Genomic DNA, 20,405 nt, shown 5'->3' with positions numbered 1-20,405 from the left:
GGAACCAGTTCTTTTACAAAATTACTGAAAAATAAGTCTTGAGGAGGCTTATTATTGGTTCTTGGAGCTCTTTTAATGTAGCTGCGTTCTAAAAATATACCTAGGGTTTGTTTTAATAAGGTATGGTAGGACATATAGATATGGAAATTATCATTATGAAAATAGAAGTTTATAGTTACAGATCTTTGGAAATAGGGTGCAACATGACTTGTAGGGCCACATGGGGAAGCATCAGGGATAGTCAAGAGGCAGAGAGGAGGGTGGAGTATGGTTCAGAGCTTTTGTTGGAGTTGCTAGTGGGAAGGAAAGGGTGAGGCAGGGGTAGGTGTGCTGATTAAGTTTAGCATTGGCTAATTTGAATAATTTTGGAGGACTCCAGCTTGACTTGGGATTGGGATTCCTAGTTGTCAGGCATCTGGCCCTAGGATTAGGAAAGGGAAAATAGGCTTGGTGTGTGAGAATTTGATAAAGGAGTTATGGCTGTGGGCTCTGGGTTGGTTATTTATATATATCAAAGGCACGCTCACAGGGGAGTCATTTACTATCCAAGAAATAGCTATCCTTGGGAGGGGCAGTCTCTCCAGGATAAATGGCTCCCGATGCTAGAGCATCAAGAATATAGAAAATAAAATATTGTCAGTACAGGCTGAGAGTTAAAGGACCAATGTAAACCTAAGACTAGACATTGAAGAAAAAAAAACAGATAACATAACTGACCCAAGTATGTTTTCAAAGCTTTTATATAAGCACTAAATATAAACCGGTTTTCCTAAATATATTTTAGGATAACTTTTAAAACACTCCACCCACACTCCTCTGAAATGCACAGAGCAGTAAATGTCACTGCATGAGTAAATTATTCTGGAACACTGTAATGGACTCAGGTTACTCTCAGCTTTAATGGTCTGTGTCTTTACCTGTATTCTCAGATGCATGTAGCAGTAAATAGTATTTATAGTCAGCTAGGTTTTTAGGTTCTATGCTAAAAGTTTTGTGTAGATTAGAAATTATTTTATTAATCCTAGTCACCATACAAAGAATGTACAGTTATGTGGTAATAGACTTAAATAATTTATGCAAGTTCACAGAGCCTTCAATGAATTGAATATAGTTTTGAGTCCAGGCACTCTGGTTAGAGAGCTGACACCTATAACCATATTACACTATCTCATGCCTTGCTTAAGCTCATGGAGTGGCCACCTGCTCCATGGCTTGCTTCATCCTCCCTGAGAAGGGAGCCTTGCGACTTTGAGAATGTACAGATGCTTACTCTGTTGCCTGTGGGAGGTGGCTCTTCGTAAGGGGAGCACTTCAATCACGTGATCCAGGGCAGACTAACTGCCAACTTGCTAAGAGTTCCCTGCCGCTGAAAGCAAGAATTGAAGTGGTGAGATTTTTAGCTTACCCTGATAATTGAGAATTGTGCTTTAGGAAAGAAATTGGGTATTCATTTTTCTATACCACTGAGTATGTATGTAATTCATTTGCTTTGTGTTTTCAGTTTATAGCAGTCCTAAGACTAGATTTCACTTGAATTATTTTGATGATCACTAGGAATTTTCTTTCATTTCTTATTTTTCACTTACATTGAAGTTTCCCAACTTTCATTCTTCTTAAGTGTTGAGGCATAGACAGAAAGCACATGTGAATAGTTAATGTATCTGCTCTCCACCACTCTTCCAAATTCCTTGTGTCTCTAAGACAGGACAATCCCTCATGTGACTCAGATATAGTCTTTGGACAAATAGGTATATTTTCACTTGTTAATGAGCAAATTTGTTGAATAAAGGTTAAGAGTATTAAATGTTAACACGAGTGGGGCAGGGATGAAAGATAAGACTTTCTTAAAGTAGTATAAAACCTGACTAACTTTTTCTGAAAAGCCAAAAATAAAAAGGTGATAACACTGTGGGCATAATGTAAACCATGGAGAAAATATTTGAAAATACCAAAAGCTTGTTTAAATGGAAAAGATGTTTTTGTTGTTGTTGCAGTGAACAGTGGACTAGATTAAAGATGGATACTAATAGATAAAAGTAGCAAGCAGAAGTTACCGTGTTATGATCCCTGAACAAGTTGATCTAAGTTAGACCCATTGCCATTTTTATGAATGATCTGAAAGGTGGGAGGTGGGGGGTGGGTAATATTGTGAAGTTCTTGGACTTAGATAGCCCAGAAAAGCTCAGAATTAAAGGAGAGGGAATGTGGTTAGGAATAGCACATGAGATTTAGAGCTATCTAAAAATTGGCAGAGATAGTTGTAGGCAAAGAGCTGTAGATTATAATTTGGGCGCACGCTCTCAATGACTGCATGAACTGTCCCTTAAGTCCTTGGTCTAGCGGTTGCTGTGGACCACAGGATCAGTGAGGTATTAAATGGGTTTTACTCAGCAAATATTCAGGCATCTATCACATGCCAAGGTATTGAGGATATCAGTGATAAGAAAGAGATGTAATTCCTTAAGGCATGGAGGTTACATGAAGAATGTTGATTACAAATAAATACAGGCAGACTTACTTTGTCTTCCATCCTTCTAGAATTTTGGACATTATATCTTAAAGAGAGGAAGCATTTTGAAAGGATACATAAAATGGTAGGTAGAACCAATAAAGGGACTTAAGACCTTTTGGAAAAATCAATGTTACAGAGACTTGTGTACTAAAATAAGATGAGTAACAAGGGATATAGCTCATTCACATATTTTAAATTTCTGAGAGTTTTGGGATGATAGAAAGTTATTTTGGCAATGAATCAAAAAGGTGTACTTACTGATTAAATAGTGTGACTTTTTGGAAACTTTGTACCACCACCTACAGAAATGGGAGAGGCTCAAAAACAGGTCACAAAAATATGTTGGTTGGATTTAGAGTCTTTAAGCTTAACTATTTGAGCCTACATTTCTAGTTTAGGGGGTTGGCCCCATTGAGGACAACCTATTACCACGAGTATTACTGTGTTATGTAGTTTGTTTTGAAAACCTGCAAACCTAGGGCTAAATATTCTCTCTTTTCCCTCTCTGGGGGCGTGACATTTCTCATTTGTTGAGCATTTCTCCAGAAATGAGTAAAACTGTTAACGCCAGACTTGCTTTAACTGTGTTGTTTGTTACGTGCTCTGTATGGAAAAGCTGCTAACTAACTTTAGATAGTCTTTGAGTTTCTGAAGGCAGGTAATAGAGGATGTGTATTTGCTTAATTTAATTTTCCTTTCCTAGGTTTCCTATGCTCGTCCAAGTTCAGCTTCTATCAGAGATGCAAATTTGTACGTCAGTGGACTTCCGAAAACAATGACCCAGAAGGAGTTGGAACAGCTTTTTTCACAATATGGACGCATCATTACTTCTCGTATTCTTGTTGACCAGGTCACTGGTAAGTAGGCATCTGGTCTAGACAATCTTTTACAATTTCTGAGTGGCAGATTGTGAAATACTCTGCCTTTCCATACAGCAGTCTTGCCTCTAGAACACATCAAAGGTATATGTGGACCAGAAAATGCAATTTTCTGCTGGAATTGTTCATAAATATGCATGGATAAAAATAGATTGTGGAGTGGAGTAAGCGAGCTTGAGTCATTTCCACCCCGAAGGGGCAGGTTGGAAGTCTGTTTTATGGCATGTAATAAATTTGTAGATGATATAATCCTCATTTCCAAGCTGCTGCATGAAAAAAAGCCCCCATACTCTTCATAAAGTGCTCCTCCTACTAAATAGTCTTGTTTTTTGTATAAAAATGTAGTTTAATGCAGCAGTATGTACCTAGTTCTCTAAGGGAGGATAACGGTGTGTCTGCACTGGCTGTTCAGGATGGTTTCCAGGTCCATGCTGTGTTACACGGGCATGTATAAGAGTTTGAAATTTGAATGTTAAAAATTTATTTAATTCCTGGTAGAACTTTTGACCAAACGAAAATCAGAAGACAGATAGGTTTATTAAAACTTTATAAGGGAGCTCTTCTGCCAAAGCTTTTTTTTTTTTTTTTTTTTCCTACCAAAGCTTTTAAAGAAAAGCTAAAAAGCTAGCAGTACAGGTTTGATTATGGATTTTAAGAACAAATTGTAATTTTCTGTTATGAAAACAATGCTATTCTTTTTAAAAACATACTGAAAACAGAGAAACATGGTAAGGAGGGGAAAGTCAACCATACTCAAGCAGTCACATTAAGATTTAGTGGGTTCTGGGGAAAACATAGGTTTTCCTTTAATTTTTTTGTGTGTTTCCTTTCCTCTCAATTTCCCTGTTTTTTTTTCCTTTTTCTCTCTCTTCTGATACCACCGGAGGAGATGTATCATATATTATAGTGTCTATTTCCTTTCTAAAGGAAGCAGTGGATAATGTCTTACAATCCTTGGTATTTCTGTGGGTGACCATTATTTCTCCTCTTTCATTTCTGATTTTGAGTCCTCTCTTTTGTGTTGGTGTATCTGGCTAGAGGTTTATCAATTTTGTTGATCTTTTCAAAGAAGCAGCTCCTGGTTTCATTGATCTGTTCTCTTGTTTTTTGTTTTTTGGGTTTCAGTATCATTTATTTCTGCTCTAATCTTTTTTTTTTTTTTTTAAGCAGTAGATTACAGATTAAAATCAGGCCAAGTTTTTAAGTTTTCAGGTGAAAATCAGTTTAGTTGATCTCAGTTTGAACAGAAGCATCCCGTGTTCTCCTCAGTGCTGTTAATTGGCTTCACTGCATAAGAGGCATCACTGTTAGAGTTCTGGGTAGAGAGATATCTACCTTCATATACATGCTTGGGCAAATGGCTATAGGTTTTGTTGTATGAAGAAAATGTAGTCTATGGAAGGAATGTAAAAATATGGTCTTTTCGTCATAGCTGCATTTATAATTTTCCTTGTACATTCTGTCACTCTATCACACAGACTGAAGATCAGTTAAATAGAAGAAATCAGGTTTAGCAATCCAGATAAATTTGCTTAAAGCAACAGAAATGCCGTTTTTTGGGTTCATATCATTCATGCTTTTTAATTCATCATTTAAATTTGAGAGAGAGAGTGAGTAAGAGTACAAGTAGGAGTAGCAGAGGGAGAGGGAGAAGCAGACTCCCCACTTAGCAGGGAGCCTAATGTGGGGCTCGATCTCAGGACCCTGGGATCATGGTCTGAGCTGAAGGCAAATGCTTAACTGCTTAATGGACTTAGCCACCCAGGTGCCTCTTAATTCGTCATTCTTAGTGAGAACTTGGTGGATGGAGAAGTAGATTTCACCTCTAGTATAGAAAGCCTATCTTTTTAACTCTGAAGGTGGGTGTTGCACCAAGCCATTGGGTTATTCATTTTTTTTTTTTTTTTTAAGATTGATTTATTTCATAGAGAGAAAGAGAGAGCACTCACGCAGGCATGCAAGAGTACAAGCATACAAGTGAGTGGAGGGGCATAGGGAGAGAATCTCAAGCAGACTCCCCACTGAGTGCTTGATCTCATGAGATATGACCTAAGCCGAAACTAACAGTTGGACACTTAACTGACTAAGCCACCCAGGTGCCCTGCTTTGGGTTATTTTTATTCATACTCAGATTAGAGTACCTGTAGGTACTCAGGTTTAAGTGACTCAGTCTGTTAATCAAATGCTTTCCCCGTGGAATAGTTAAGTTCTAGTGGTTATTAATTCTTCATGTTAGTGAATAACTTAAAAGGATATATTTACTTTCATTTCACCATATTATTTTTTCTTTATACTTAAAATTTTCAGGGTGAAATTATTCACTTTACCTGAAATGGAAAATCCTGCAATTTTGTTATTCAGCCATCAGGTGGTAATAATGTACCACTGATACAACTTAAATAGGAAAGGCCTGAGATAAATGTATATGGAAGAATGCCTCTCCACCTTAAAATAACATTCTAAGCTATTGAACTTACACAGTGTTAATTACAAAGCAAGTAGAACTTCATTCCTTTTTAAAGTTCCTATAAGTCCTGATGGTCTAAGTACATTTTCTCAGCCTATCTCTCTCAATAACCTCTTACTCTGTTCTTCATTGACATACTCTGAATCATCTAGACTTTTCTAGCTACTAGTCCCAAGCTGGTATGGCTAGTACCAATTTGCTTGCCAAGAAAGTGTTTCTCTACAATTGTTTCTCTGGATGGCCAGCCATGGCTACCTCAACCAGCCCATTTAAGCTAATTAAATAAAATGGATGGGGTTTTTAGCTGGGCAGGTATTTGGCCATCCCTCTGCTTTCCTTTTTTGTGTCTCAGAGTGGGGAGAGCATGAGACAGAAGATGGCATTTCCATAGGAGTAACACTGCTAGAGCTAGAAAGCTTTGAGGCTTTATTTCTATTTTCTTTGTTTTAAAAATATAGGTCCTCTTTGATCCCCTTTTCGCCTTATAATATTGCTTCTCTCATAAAGTATGGCTAGTTAAAAGCAGTGGGAGAGTTTCAGGGAATCAGAGAAGCCTCTTCAGACATTTTTCTTAGAGGGCCAGTATCCTATGTAATATTGTTAAGTAGAACTTTATTATTTAAAAATTTAGCTGAAATCTCTTTCAACCACTGTGATGTATTTTTAGCACAGCTTTTTAGCATTTTTTATCCAAATGCCTTGTTCTCTTCTCCTTATAAGAAAGGAATCTGCTGTGCCCTTCATTTGTGAGCTGCTTATCTGATAGCATAATTTGAGAACTAGAACTCAGGCATGCTGTTGTTGACATTATTAAAGGCAAGGTTGTATATGAGAGAGCGCAAAGATGGCAGGTATGGAGAATGTGGACATCCAGAGTGCTTTCTGTTTGTCTTGGCTTGTTGGTAGGCATGTAATAATGGATATTCAGATTGTATAGATGACTTTATGCATCGAAAAATATATAAAATTGTGATCTAGACTGAATTGCTACTAAGGTAAGGTAAGACTTTCCTCCTCTGATTTGTGGCAGATGTTATATGTGGGTGAAAACATGTTTTTGAGAAGGAAAAATTAATTTATCCTTTTCTTCTCTCCCTCCCTCTCCTTCCACTCCCTCTTTCCCGAATCCTTACCCACATCTACCAATAGGCATATCAAGGGGTGTAGGGTTTATTCGATTTGACAAGCGGATTGAGGCAGAAGAAGCTATCAAAGGCCTAAATGGCCAGAAACCTCCTGGTGCCACAGAGCCAATCACTGTAAAGTTTGCTAATAATCCAAGCCAAAAAACCAATCAGGCCATCCTTTCCCAGCTGTACCAGTCTCCAAACAGAAGGTATCCAGGACCACTAGCTCAGCAGGCACAGCGTTTTAGGTAAGTCTGGTCTGGTTCTTGCACCCAGCTACTAAGAATCTGAGGTTCACTATGCAGTACTTTTATTGACAGGATTCTGGTTTGCTCTTACTGTTGTTTTCTTTTTCTTATGGCCACAAAGAAAACCTATTTGAGGTGTAGTGTCTTTTGCTAATATGGAAGGTGGTAACAAAAAAGGACAATAAGCTATAGCAATTGTTCTCAGCTGGGGAGTAATTTTGCTCCTTGGGACATTTGGCAGCATCTGGAGACATTTATGTGGGCAAACTTGGGTGGGGTTTGCTACTGGCATCTGGTGGTTAGAGGTCAAGAATGCTTCTAAACATCCTACAGTGTACAGTATAGTCCCCAACAACAGCAAATCATCTAGCTTCAAACAATAGTTCTGCAAGGTTGAAAAACCCTGACCGACAGATTGCTGGGTTCTTTCTGTTTCCAGTGCTTCTCATTTCCCCTTTCTAGTTTTTTTCTTGGTAAGATTTTCTTCTTGTATTTCAGCTTTTAGGTCAAGCACTTTTAGTTACTTTGTTTTATAATATGTACACCACCAAGAATATATAACCTATGTGAAAACATTAAGTTTCTACAAATGGATTCCTCTCCCCTTTTAAAATTTTTATATCTTGTTGTTTAAGGGTTCACTGGCCAACCTCCTCTATAAAAGGCCAGATAGTAAATCTTTTAGGCTTCAGGGGTCATGGTCTCTGTTGCTTATATATCTTTTTTTTTTAAACAACTCTTAAAAATGTAAAAGTCATCCTTCAATCCTAGGCTATACAGAAACAGATGGCAGTGTGGATTTGGCCTGTGGGTGGTAGTGTTCAGACCCCTGTATAGTCCATAGAATGACTATGCATCTTTAGTCCAAAGAAGACATTCTATCTTGTAGACAGCATAAATATTTCAATTTTTCAAGTTTTATTTTAGACGTGGGGTAACAATCAAATCAACTGTCGTTTTAAAAACCTCTCTAATCTGCATGTGAGAACAGTGACTTTAAGACATTAAACACGGCACAAAGAACTTCGGTTTCATAAGCAAAGCTACCCAGGTTGTTTTTCCAGAACATTTTTTAATATCCTTTTTGGCCATATGGTATACTGCAGCCATAATTCCATCCATCTAACCCCATGCTTTTTTTTTTTTATTTTTTATTTTTTATTTTTTTTAAATCCCAAGTGCATATCAGTTTTCTTTCTTTCCTTGCAGGGGTAGAATAGTTAATTACCAAAAATAGGATCAGAAATGTAGCTTAATGAGCAGTTACGTTTTTTGAGCTTGAATCACATGCATTTTTTTTCATTGGGATATTTAGAGTGCTAAATCGGTCAGATACCTGCTTTAAAAAAAAAATTGTGTCACCTGAGGTGTGAGAAAGAAATTCGCCATAAACACTATGTTCTGTTCCTACTTAGGATAGCTTTTGCCTTGGGAGAAGAGGTGATACTGTCAAAAGGATCCATTTGAAACTGGATAACTGGGTTACCCAGTTGATTGAGCCTGTGTTCACGCTCTGCTTTAAACTTTGCCTTTTTTTTTTTTTTTTTTTCTTTTTTTTTTAAAGCATTGTCAGGTAACACTGCTGCCTTTGACCACGGTAGATGGTAGCCATGACTGCAGGGAGAGATGGATTGGAGCAGCTTGTGGAGAAAGAAATCTCATAAAACTGTTTATTTTAGGCTCTGCCTATTGGTTTCCAGTGTGACATCTTAAAGTGAATAATATTTTCTGCAAATTTTGCACAAACTTGAGGGAATTTTAGAGTTGTTTCCTGGACAGCCTATCCAGTTAACTTTAGAGCTCTTTGGAATCTAGAAAAGAGTTTTGTGTTTACATGGAAGAAGGTTCTTTGAGACATTGGTTGATTTCAACCCTGTGAAAATAAAAATTTTTCATGTTAATTGAAAGCTGTGCTCATTTTAAATTGTTCATTAGTTCTAGTGTTTTCTGGTGTAAACTCTGGTTTCATCTTATGGTAGTCATTAAGTTAAACTTTGTTTGGAGAATCTGGCCTGAATGATGAGTGAGATATGGGACCACAGGTCTAAGGTTACAGGATCTGCAGGAGAATACCTGATCATTGCAATGGTGAGGCATTCAGGAGACTCAAAGACAAGACTGGAAACTGCTGTGTTTGCACACAGCCCCACCCAGCCCACTCCGTACATTCTCCGTGCTTCAAACTTGTGGTTTGGAAAGCTTTCCAGAATGTTCTGATGGTCAAATTTAATATCATTTCTAAATACCTTTCCACCCATCCTTTGCTTTTATCTTTTTGTTCCATATGCTATTAACTTGAAAGTCTTCTTTCCTTGACTCTTAGAAAAAGAAATTCTGAAAACAGGGGAATAAGAATTGTCTTTTGTAAGGGAAACTTGGTTTCAGAAAATGGGGAAGATTTTTATTGTTCTTTCAGATTCCTGACTCTTGTATCTACTGCCCTCTGTTCCTTCCTTCCATAATCTCTGTGTAGATAATAAGTAATGAACTAGTTTTTGAGCCCAGTGAAAGTGCTTGGTCTAGACTGAGTGTTAGAAGAAATTGGGAGCCTTTATTCCCAGAGTTCAGGTTTAACCTGATATATGTTTGGTTCCTTTTCTTTAATATTTTAGAAACTTGATTGTCATTTACCTTCATTTTTCCCCTCCTTCCTTCTGTTGAAAGGTTGAATCTCCTTTCTCTTTATACTGTTGAATTAAGGACTTGCTTGTTTTGTTGGTATTTTGCTCTTCTCTCATTCAAGTCTAGATCATTACAGAAATATTTTGTCCCTAACATCTGTGTCCAAATGCTCTTAGCCTTCAATTTGTCACCTTCCAGCAGACACTTAGAACATTTCTCACTGTGTTTTTTATGTTGTCATAGTACCTTGAGAGTTGAAAGAGATTAGAGATTACAAGTTATAAATATAATAATAGCCAAGGATATTTTTAATATTCATGAAATGTACTCGATCTTTTAAGGTTAAAAAAAAAAGTAAAACCCATGCATAAGGGTAAAGTTTAAAAGTAGGCTCATGAAATTTATGACTCTCAATCCGTGCATATAATTATTTTAACATGAGCACTGCTGATCTAATATACTCACTTAATTGACTACAGTTTTCAAAATAAAACCATCCTTATTTGGATGGATAGTATAATTCAAGCCCTTTAAGTACATTTTTGGGACATGGTGTCAGAATTAAGCTTTCAGCCAAATTTTTCATCTCTCTTCTTATGGAGCAGCTTTAATTTTATTGAGTGTGATCTAGTCTAATGTTGCCTGTGTGCCTGCTTCTATAAGCTTTTATGCATTTTTAAAGGAGCCTTTTAAATCCATTCTTACATTGTGTTGAAGGCATGTGCTGGTTGCACTATGATAATTTCCTTTTGGGAGAAGCTGGTGTCCTCTTGAATAATTTTTTTTTTCTCTTAGAGAATAGATGACACCATCTAATGGAATAAGGGATAAGTTGATGATCTTGCGGTTTAACTTCAGAGCACATCTTGGCCAGTACTTTGGAGAAGTTTTGAGAACCATTATTTGTAGAGTTCAGAGTTTCACTTTCTTACCTATTATTAGTGATCTCTCTTTATATTTTTATCTGACTTTAATTGACTTCACATTTCCCCTTCTACTTGTGTGTGGGCCTCCCTACAGTCTGTCAGCTAAATTTCTTGGAAACTAAGGTGTTATCTTTTTGTAGACCTCTAACTTTGGAATGGGAATGCTCTAATACATGGTTCGGTTCAAAATATTGCCTAGTCTGAGTTGTATTCCTGTTGACAGAAAAATGTTTGTACATGTATCTTCAGTATATATTTTTTCATAAATTATGTGAACATGGGCTTGTGCTATTCATTATCTCATAAATGCTAATCAAACATAGAAAATACAGGTAAAGATGAAAGAAATATATTAAATGCCTTGCTTTTATTATCATGTTGACTAGCTTTACATTTCATTTATGTATCTTAATAAATCCTATATCTTTAAAGCAAGATTCATAGAATTACCTTGATAATTTTGAACTTCAAGTTGGATTATTTTGTATCTAACCTCATAGTGTACTTTACTAGGGAGAGGAGAAATAATTAGCTCTCCCCATTTTTGTTTATTTGGGCTTCTCTTACTGGTGTCATCCTGACTGTGATGATGATGATTTTTATAAAAATCTTAGTGAAGCTATTTCTTCTTTGAGGGTTATTTTAATTACAGCTAGGTTTCCCTATCTAATCCTCCAAATCCATTTAATGTGTCATTTGTAAAGTGGATTATATCCAAGCTACAAAACAGGGGAAGAGTGTCACTGTCCCTTTAAGGACTTCCCAGTCTTCCTCAGGAGAATAAGTGATAGTGAGAATACAGGGGGCAGTGCATCCATTACATTTGAATAAAGAATATTTTTAAAGTTAAAAGTATCTTTTTAATGGACTCTTTAATATTTTCTTGCCATACTGTAGTACATGATCATTCACACCTCCCTGGATCATTCTGGAGACTGCTAACTTGGTCTCCATTAAATACTGGCTTTCTATTTTTTAAATGATCACATATAAAAAGATGACTGTCCTTGAGCTCTGGACACACCCAGCAGAAATGCAAAAATGTTTAATTCTGGAGAGTAATAGTGGTCCTATGTCTGAGCATATATTGTAAGCTAGGCAACTACAAGATAAGATGCTTAGTTTATAGTTTTCCAACTGCTACAAGATTTGAGGTACATAGTGTCTACATGGAGCACCCACTGCTTTTTTTCTAGCTCCCATGAGAAACATGAATGTGTGGCACCAAGAGAGCAAGGAAAACTGCTAGGCCCAACTGCATGCAGGCTGGAGTCTTTAGCACTGTCTCATTCTGTTTCTTAGGTCCCATGCTCCTCCTTGCTCTCCTTGATAATGGGATGGGGGTGATGTGGGAGAGAGGAAGGAGATGGTGGTGGCAGATGGGAAGTTTAGACAGATAACTTGGCTTAAGTTCCAAAAGACTGAATTTTTTCTGAAAATGGGTACTGAGTAAAGAAATCAGTGGTCAGGATCACAGTGTTATGGTAGGATTTCATAGGTGGGGCAAATACGAGACCCACTGAGTGGGTCCTCAGAGATCCTAGTATAAAAGTCGTAGGCCCCTGCCTGGAGAATCTTTGGATGTAGAATGGTGAATGAAATGTCTCTCCCTAACACATGTAATTCACTTCTGGGGTAGTTTTGGTTTCCATCCTGTCTTGAAAATACTGAAAACTTGCTTAGGAGATTCCATCTCTGGACTTCTGGTTGGTATACTAAGCTGATGGTGGCAGAGTGTGACAGTCCCTACCTGGGCAGAGATGGTGTAACTATTTTGAATGAATTGATAAGATATCTTGCATCTGAGCCCTTCAGCACTTTGGAAGGAGACTTTAATTGGCCATTCTTTTCTACAGGTGTCATATGCATTCTCTATTGATCCTTCCAGTAATTGTAGGATATTATCTGTATCAGATTACTGTAAGGTTGGTGATATTAAGTTGTATGCATTTTTATTTCTGATGTCTGTGGCCTTTCTTTTGGAGTAGAAAGGCATGACATCTTTGACTTAATGCCTCTGCAGAAAACAAAGCTCTCCTACCTGTGTACTTTTTCCACCCACATGCTTTCTCCTTGCATGTGCGAACAGGCTCCCCAACCAGCCCTCCTGGTAATTTTCATTCTGGACTAAATAGTTAAGGATAGTATTTGTAACCTTATTGCTTTGTCAACAGTTATTATGAACCTGCAGTGATCTAGGCCTGTGCTTTATGCTTAGTGGCATAATGGGGAATGAACATGTCCCTGTTCCTGAGAGGGTTTGGGACAAGAAAGACACATACAGATGAGGATCCTTTGTCATTGTGATTTGCTCTGTTTCTTTACACTTTGCATTACATCAGTTCAGTTATTTCTTTCCATTTTTACAAAACACAGAATGCCCAGAGGTGATTGGGAATAGGAATGTGTGAAGATTCTTTTTCCAATTCTAAAAGACCAGAAAGAGATGTTTTTTTGGCTTTTATAAAACTAGAAGCAATTGCTTTCTCATGTGTGCCCTAGCCTTACTTGAGGCCACAAGTTAGACAATAACATTGAAACATGTTTCAGGCTTACCTTTCATAGGTGTTGAAAGAAAAAAAATTGTTCCCCCTGCCTCAGGGTCTCACTTGGAGAGTGTTGAACATTGTGGCAGTTGAGGGTGGTTTTGTCTACAGTGAATTAAGGTATTTACTTCTTCTAAACACATGTAATTAATTGGTATACATTATGGAAATTTGGAACGTCAGAATCCTCTCTTTTGAAACTGACAAAGCAAGAAGAATCAAGTATTATAAAATCAACTTAACTTTTGAAATGGGAAAAGAATGGAGAGTTTTAAAGGGTACCTACCCACCCCAGCCCTTTGTTTTAGAAATTTTAAGAGAAGCTCAAGTTGGTTGGTTTGTTTCTACGTGGCTTCTTCCACCTTGAGCAGAGCTACACTTCCTGTAGTATAGTCAGAATAAGTACCAGTCTCAGGGTCTGAACTCTTTGCCCTGTTGCTCTGAACTCTTTGCCCTGTTGCTTGCAGAAGCAAGGAGTCTTTTGTCTTTCTCTGGACCTTAGTTGAACATGGAGAAATGGCAGATTGAGTTGATACTATCTGTAAGGTTCTTTCCATGACTATAATACATCATTTTGTAAGAAATGAAAGTCCTTCAGAATTGAGAGGTTGAAGGGTAATTTATGGAATATTGGTGTCACCACTTTTATGAGCCCTCTGGTCTTTGGCAAGTCACTTAATCTGTGTGCCTTGGAGTTATCAGCAGTCAATGGAATTATAAAACTTAATGGTTAAAAAGCAAAATTCAGCTGAATAAATTTGAACATCAAGTTGGCTTTATTCTACAATTCATGAATCAGGCAGCATTTCACCTAAGAAATAGAATGGAGCTCCAAAAAGCTGTGTACAAAATGGAAGGCTTTTATGGGCAGAAGGGAGCAGGAAAAGGGCCATTTCTAACAAAGAGTGGATTTTCAGGCAAGGTCACCTTCCTTTGGGGGAAGAGTTAGGGGTCTCTACAGGCAGAGTACGTTGCTAGGGCTGACCAGGTAATTCTAGATTGGTTAAAGTTTGAATTCTTGAACCTCCTATTAGATTAGATACTAAGTCTTGGTTTGCTGACATGGGGCTCAGCACAGGTGACTCCATTTGAATCTGGTTTTCTTTTTCTTTTTTCTTTCTTTGTTTTCTGTTTTTTCTTTCTTTTCTTTCTTTCACAGTACTATAAAGTACATGAAGGTGCATGTGGAGCACCTAGAATTTACCTAGCAATAGGTGAGAACCCAAAGAAAAACTGTTCCATAGCCTCCACATTTCCTCTCTGAGTGGTTTCCTCAAACAACCACCTAAATTTCCCCTGTATGTCACTGATCGCTGTAACCATAAACTATCCATCAGAAGAACGTCTTAATGGCAATGGGTACTCATTCTCTCAGGAATATGAAAAGACCCATATATGGGTCTTTTGAGATTTCACATAGAATTAACATACAAATATCCCCTTGGAAGATGGCAGTAACAAATCCAGCTTTCTTGAACATCAAGGGGAAAATTAAAAACTGAAGTTTGCTAAATGTATGTTTTGCAGGTTGGACAATCTGCTCAATATGGCTTATGGAGTAAAGAGGTAATGATAGAGGTTCATGATACTCATCCCTTCCCATAATTGATTAGTTTCTTTGATTTGGGGAGTGACACCCTTCATAAGTTTGTTCAGTTTTCTTTTGCATGTATAACTTAATGAAAAGCTGCATTTTGAAGCACGGTTGACTCAAGTGTTTTTATACCACTGGATGCCACCTGGTCTTAAAAAACCCCATTTGTTTTATATTGCATTGCGACGTTATAGCATGTGTATGTATGTGTTGGTACCCTCCCCCTAATCCTGCTTATTAATTCACGAAGCCACTTGTAAATATATTCTAAATATATTTCTTTGCTATTGTGGGTCATATTATTCAATACAGCATATAATGTCCATTTCATAATTTATTAATACCTTGTCAATATAGCATGTCACTGCAAGCCACACACAGACCTTGGTTGAAACATCAGATAGTTGTATGTATCTGTTGGAGGGGAGGGGGTTACTGAAACTCTTGGGATGGGAGGGGAAAAGAAATAGTCCATTACTGTAACCAACCTCTGTTTCTATTTGTGTGTGTTTGTGTGTGTGTGCATATGTGTGTGCGTGCATGTGTGTTTCCTATTTTGTTTAGTAGGTTTTCTCCAATGACCATTGATGGAATGACCAGTTTGGCTGGAATTAATATCCCTGGGCACCCAGGAACAGGGTGGTGTATTTTTGTGTACAACCTGGCTCCTGACGCAGATGAGAGTATCCTGTGGCAAATGTTTGGGCCTTTTGGAGCTGTCACCAACGTGAAGGTCATCCGTGACTTTAACACCAATAAATGCAAAGGTTTTGGATTTGTGACTATGACAAACTATGATGAGGCCGCCATGGCGATAGCTAGCCTCAATGGATACCGTCTGGGAGACAGAGTACTGCAGGTCTCCTTTAAGACAAACAAAACGCACAAAGCCTAATGAGCTCTTGTCCTCAGTCCATTTATATATGAAAACTATACAACAAAGGCAAGTTAAGAGAAACTTTATACATTAGTAAATGTCTTTGTAAGTCAGTGTTGAGATGGGGATAAAACGACTACTTAGCATCCTAAGAAATATGTGAGATTTTTTATTGCTAGTATTTGAATTAAAACTTCTTAAATATCTTTTATGTTTGAATATGGACAAGAGGTACAGGGTTTTTACCTGTCACATTGCATTCTATTGCCTTCTTTGAAGAAGGTGGACCTTTTAAAGTGTTTCAGCTAAGGGAAGACATTTCTTTTCTTTTTACATAACTGCCTTGAACCTGTGAGTAAATATTGAGGCTTTGTGTTGTAATTCTTCAGTTGGTTGTGTCTTTTTTTCCCCCTTTTATTTCTTTTTCTGATTAGCTTTGTGTTTGGTTTACATTTAAAGCATTGCTGTTATGTCTAAGAAAAGTATTTTGAAGTTTACATTTTTATTTATGAAGTTAAAAACAGTATTTATTTTGTAATTATGATTTGGGTTGGGGAAGGGGGGGGCTACATTATAAACGCTTATTGTAAGAATACTGGAGAACTTTTCGTAAAGCAGTACCTTGCCAAAGAGATAAGAGCCTCTTTGATGTGGGTTTAAAAAAAGCATCTATTTTTATAAAAAAGAAAATTTGGAGAAACTTTTTACTGGTCCTGGAACAAATATTTTGACTTGAATACTTTGAGAAATCTCTTCATATGACACCTAGTGAGCTTTTAAAATTTACCAGGAAATTTGCAGCGGTTGGAAAATTTAGAAAGATTTATGATGTAGAAAATACTACTTTTGAGATCTTTGTATGAAAGGAGTAGAATCAATGGGGGAAACACTGCTGGTTTCGTTTTTGTAATCACCAGTGGAGCGTCTGATCATCCTGGTTATTATGTGATAGGTGGCTCACATTGATTTGTGATTTTGAAACAAAAAAAATTTACAAAAGATATATAAGAGCAGGCAAGAAATTTAAATTACCAAGAGATGGGGGAAAAAAAAATCTGTTCTTCCTAAAGAAATCCCTTCAGATAGAGCTCATGGTGTTTAGTGATGTACTTGCAGTATTGTTTGAAGAATTGTTTTGTCTTAAGGAAAAAAGATGTTGCACATGATTTGTACTGCAGCAAATCGGCAAAAGTGATCTGAGTTGGATATATTTGAAGGTATTTTGAAAGTTACGTTCAAGGCTAACACCTGAGCTTTGTGTAATGTAAATAAGACCTTGTGTTTATGAACCTTTCAGCTAATTTGATTTTTTTTTTTCCCTTACATGCCAAGTGATGTTCAGGTTTTGAATGTTTTTGTATCAGTTTTTTCCTTTGTAAATGGCATTAACATTGTTACTTGAGGTCTTGCTTACTCACTTTTGTTGTCCTGAGGACTTGAATTTACAGTGCATCAGATTTGTTGCTAATTTTGTCTGTAGATAGTCTAGCTTCAGCTGTTTATGGTGATGCTACATTTTCGTTTATAAATATGTTTGTGGTAAAAAAAAAATGAGTATAACCATAGGTTTTGAACAAATTTCCTTACATTTTTCATACAAAAATCATAAATATCTGTATGCTACTGAAATTTAACTTTGTATGATGCTTAAACCACTATTTGGGGAAATAATAAAATAAGTCTTTACCATGTATGAAAGAAATTTTAAAAAATACAAAATATTTTCTGATTAGCATCTAGCTTATAATAAATTTTCAAAAAAGCTGAAGGCAAAAATGCCTTCATCAGGATGCACTGAGAACTATATAGTTACGTCCTGCTTTTTGTATAAACTGAGATGCTCACATGCTTCCCCTTAGAACAGGCAATGTGCTATGCATAACATAGTTGTACATTATCTTTGCGGTTGCGTTGAGTTTTATTTTTTATTATTTAAAACTGTAGTTATAAAATTTTTCAGTATAGTACAGTACATATACTGTGAGGCGCGTGCTAAAGTGAATAAGCGAGTTTCCATGCTGACCCACTCAATGCTATTCAGAAATCAATTGGCTTAGCACTTTCTCATATCCTTAGGTGCATTTAGATTGTCAGAGTTAACCTTCTGCGTTAAAAAAAAAAAAAAAAACTAAAAAACAAAATACATGTATATACTTAAAAAAAAAAATAAGGTTTCCCTCATGGGAAAACAGCAGCTACATGCTTCTTTCCTATACTACTGTAGCAAACCAAGGCATTGATGAGAGGGCATGCAAATTGTGCTTCACTTTACAGTGTTTATCAGAGCACTTAATAAAATGTAAGGCTGGTATTTATTTGAAGTTGTACAGTATGACTTAATTCACATCTGTTGGAATAGAAAATATATTCTGTTGAGTATTTAAGAGGCTGTACATGTTTTCTTTTGTGTTTGGATTCTTTGTACTTTTTCATGTTCAGTACATCAATAAACAAAGTTGAAGGGAAAGAACAGTGTGGTGAGTAGGTCTTTATACGCATTTTGGGGGCTCCTGGGCTCAGGCTCACGAACTTACCCTCTTGAGCTAAGGGGTTCTCTCAGAGCTTCAGTTGAAGGCAGTGTTATCTACAGTAAGAATTCCAACTGCATATTAATTGAAGTAGAATGTGCAAAAAAATTTTTTTGAATGACACATCTGATAGCTTTCAAATATTACTGAATGAGTAATTTTTATGGGAATACATGCATTCATCTGCTAGTTATAAAGTTTGGGTCATTGGATGCTGACGACATTCTGTTGTGCTGATTTAATAATCATCAATTCTTTTTTTTTTTTTTTTTTTTAAACAAATGGGAATTGTCCTCACAATTCACTTGAGCTAAAGAAAAGCCAAATGGAAGGAAGAGATCTTACTCTGCTTCTGCCAGCAAAGTTTAATTCACCCATTGGATTAACTGCTGGTCTGTGAGATTTAGTGCCAGATTGTCAAGAGACTCTTCTCTGAAATCAGAAACTCCATTTTCATTAGGTTAAGGCTGATGTGGGTAGCACATGTCCACACCCACCCTGTGTTGCACATACATGTTTGGTTCTCATTACACACACCTACCACTTCTGTGGAGGAAAAAAAAATGCTTCTTGCTGATCTTTTATGCAAACTGAAGAAAATTTGATATAAGAATGAAATACTTCATTTCCTTTTTATTTCCCTTTTCCCCCCTTAACAAAGTACCACGTAAATGGCTTTTTAAAATTTGATTGTATCTGTCAGGTGTGTCTTCTGTCGTTGCTTGCGTTTAGTGGGTCGGGCTTGTTCTGTGCGGGGAGGGGGGGGGGGGAGGGAGGGGAGGGAGGGAGGGGAGGGGAGGGGAGGGGAGGGAGGAGGGGGGAGGGGGGGGAAGGTGAAGGGAGGGAAGGAAGGGAAGGAAGGAAGTGGATGAGGAAGAATGGAAGATGAAGTGCAGGAATGGGCCGGAGTTAGAAGGGCAATTCTGAAGTCGTCCTTCCATTCCTTTCCTTCCTTTCCTTCCTTTCCTTCCTTTCCTTCCTTTCCTTCCTTTCCTTCCTTTCCTTCCTTTCCTTCCTTTCTTTCTTTCCTTCTTTCTTGTAAAAAGCCATTCTAAAAGCAATTGTCCTGAATTCACAACTTAGCAGTCAAGAGTGTAGCTGAGTGACAAGACAATTCCTTTTCTTCTAACATGCAATTAATCTCAAATCTCCATACCCCCTTCTTTATTATTTGAATTTAATACTCTAATTTTGTGAAATTGGAACATCCTCTCCTCACCTCTCTCCTCTCCTCTTGCATGCTTATCCATATTTTGACTGGTTTGCATGTCAGCTGTTCTTTTATATCTGAATAGATAGTGGAAAAATTCTCAGGAAAGGAGGTTGATGAGACTATTGGTATACTTGAGGAGAGATGTTTTTATTTTTCCTTAGAATCCTATCTCCCCTTAACTTGCAAATCATCTAGAGTATTGCAATTCAGTGTTAGGGTTGCCAATGTAAATTTTTTAATCTTACCATCATTTTACATTATTTTAGTTTGATTTGAGTAAAAGTGTTAGCAGTTTAGCCTTTCTGTTTAAATTTAAAAAAAAAAAAGACTTAAGTGTCCTACCCTTATTACTTTATAAGAAGATAAAAAACCTAGCTTATAACATCCTACTCAGAGGGTTACCTGGAAATAAGAAAATGCATGTGTTTTAACAATAAGTGTGTTGAAATTTTAATACATTTCCAGAACAATAAGCATACATTTTTTATAAGGAGATATTTTTAAGAGGCATTGGTTTTGAGCCTTTGTATCTGTTACCATATTGGAACCTCAAAGAGAAGAAAACTGAAGTATTGCTAAAATCATGATTATTGTTTGAAGAGCATTTATAGTTTTAGTCGTTGCAGTGAATGGTTCATTTTTCTCTACTATTCTTTGTATTCTTTCTCTGAAAATTCCCAGAAGGAGGCTCAATTTCCTTTAAGTTGGAAGGGCTAAAACATCTATACCATTAATACAGGCAGCCTGTTGATGTAGGGTTATTGAAATTAACCTCTCCAGAATTCTGTTTTATAGAAATAAGTTATTTTGGTTGTTCAGTATAGGTTTTGGTTATCTGTGTATTGTGTGTTGTGCTCCCAGTCTATA

At 37.0% G+C, this 20,405-nt stretch overlaps 1 protein-coding gene across 20 annotated transcripts in view; it reads left to right on the top strand.

The window, feature by feature from the left end:
• The window catches only part of ELAVL2 (ELAV like RNA binding protein 2), a 142,906-nt gene extending 124,914 nt beyond the window's left edge, over positions 1-17,992 (top strand). For 13 of the 20 annotated variants that reach the window (XM_038552554.1, XM_038552545.1, XM_038552541.1 and 10 more), the window contains 4 exons: positions 3,216-3,369; positions 7,007-7,232; positions 14,854-14,892; positions 15,485-17,992. In XM_038552554.1, coding sequence (XP_038408482.1) covers positions 3,216-3,369; positions 7,007-7,232; positions 14,854-14,892; positions 15,485-15,815 — 750 coding nt within the window. In that variant the 3' untranslated portion in view covers positions 15,816-17,992. The remainder of the gene's footprint in view (positions 1-3,215; positions 3,370-7,006; positions 7,233-14,853; positions 14,893-15,484) is intronic. The other 7 variants (XM_038552548.1, XM_038552544.1, XM_038552540.1 and 4 more) reach the window with 3 other exon arrangements.
• Positions 17,993-20,405: the final 2,413 nt, after the last annotated feature.

Source organism: Canis lupus, chromosome 11, assembly GCF_011100685.1.
Source record: "Canis lupus familiaris isolate Mischka breed German Shepherd chromosome 11, alternate assembly UU_Cfam_GSD_1.0, whole genome shotgun sequence".
NCBI lineage: Eukaryota > Metazoa > Chordata > Mammalia > Carnivora > Canidae > Canis > Canis lupus.
This window is presented reverse-complemented; position numbering and strand designations above follow the sequence as displayed.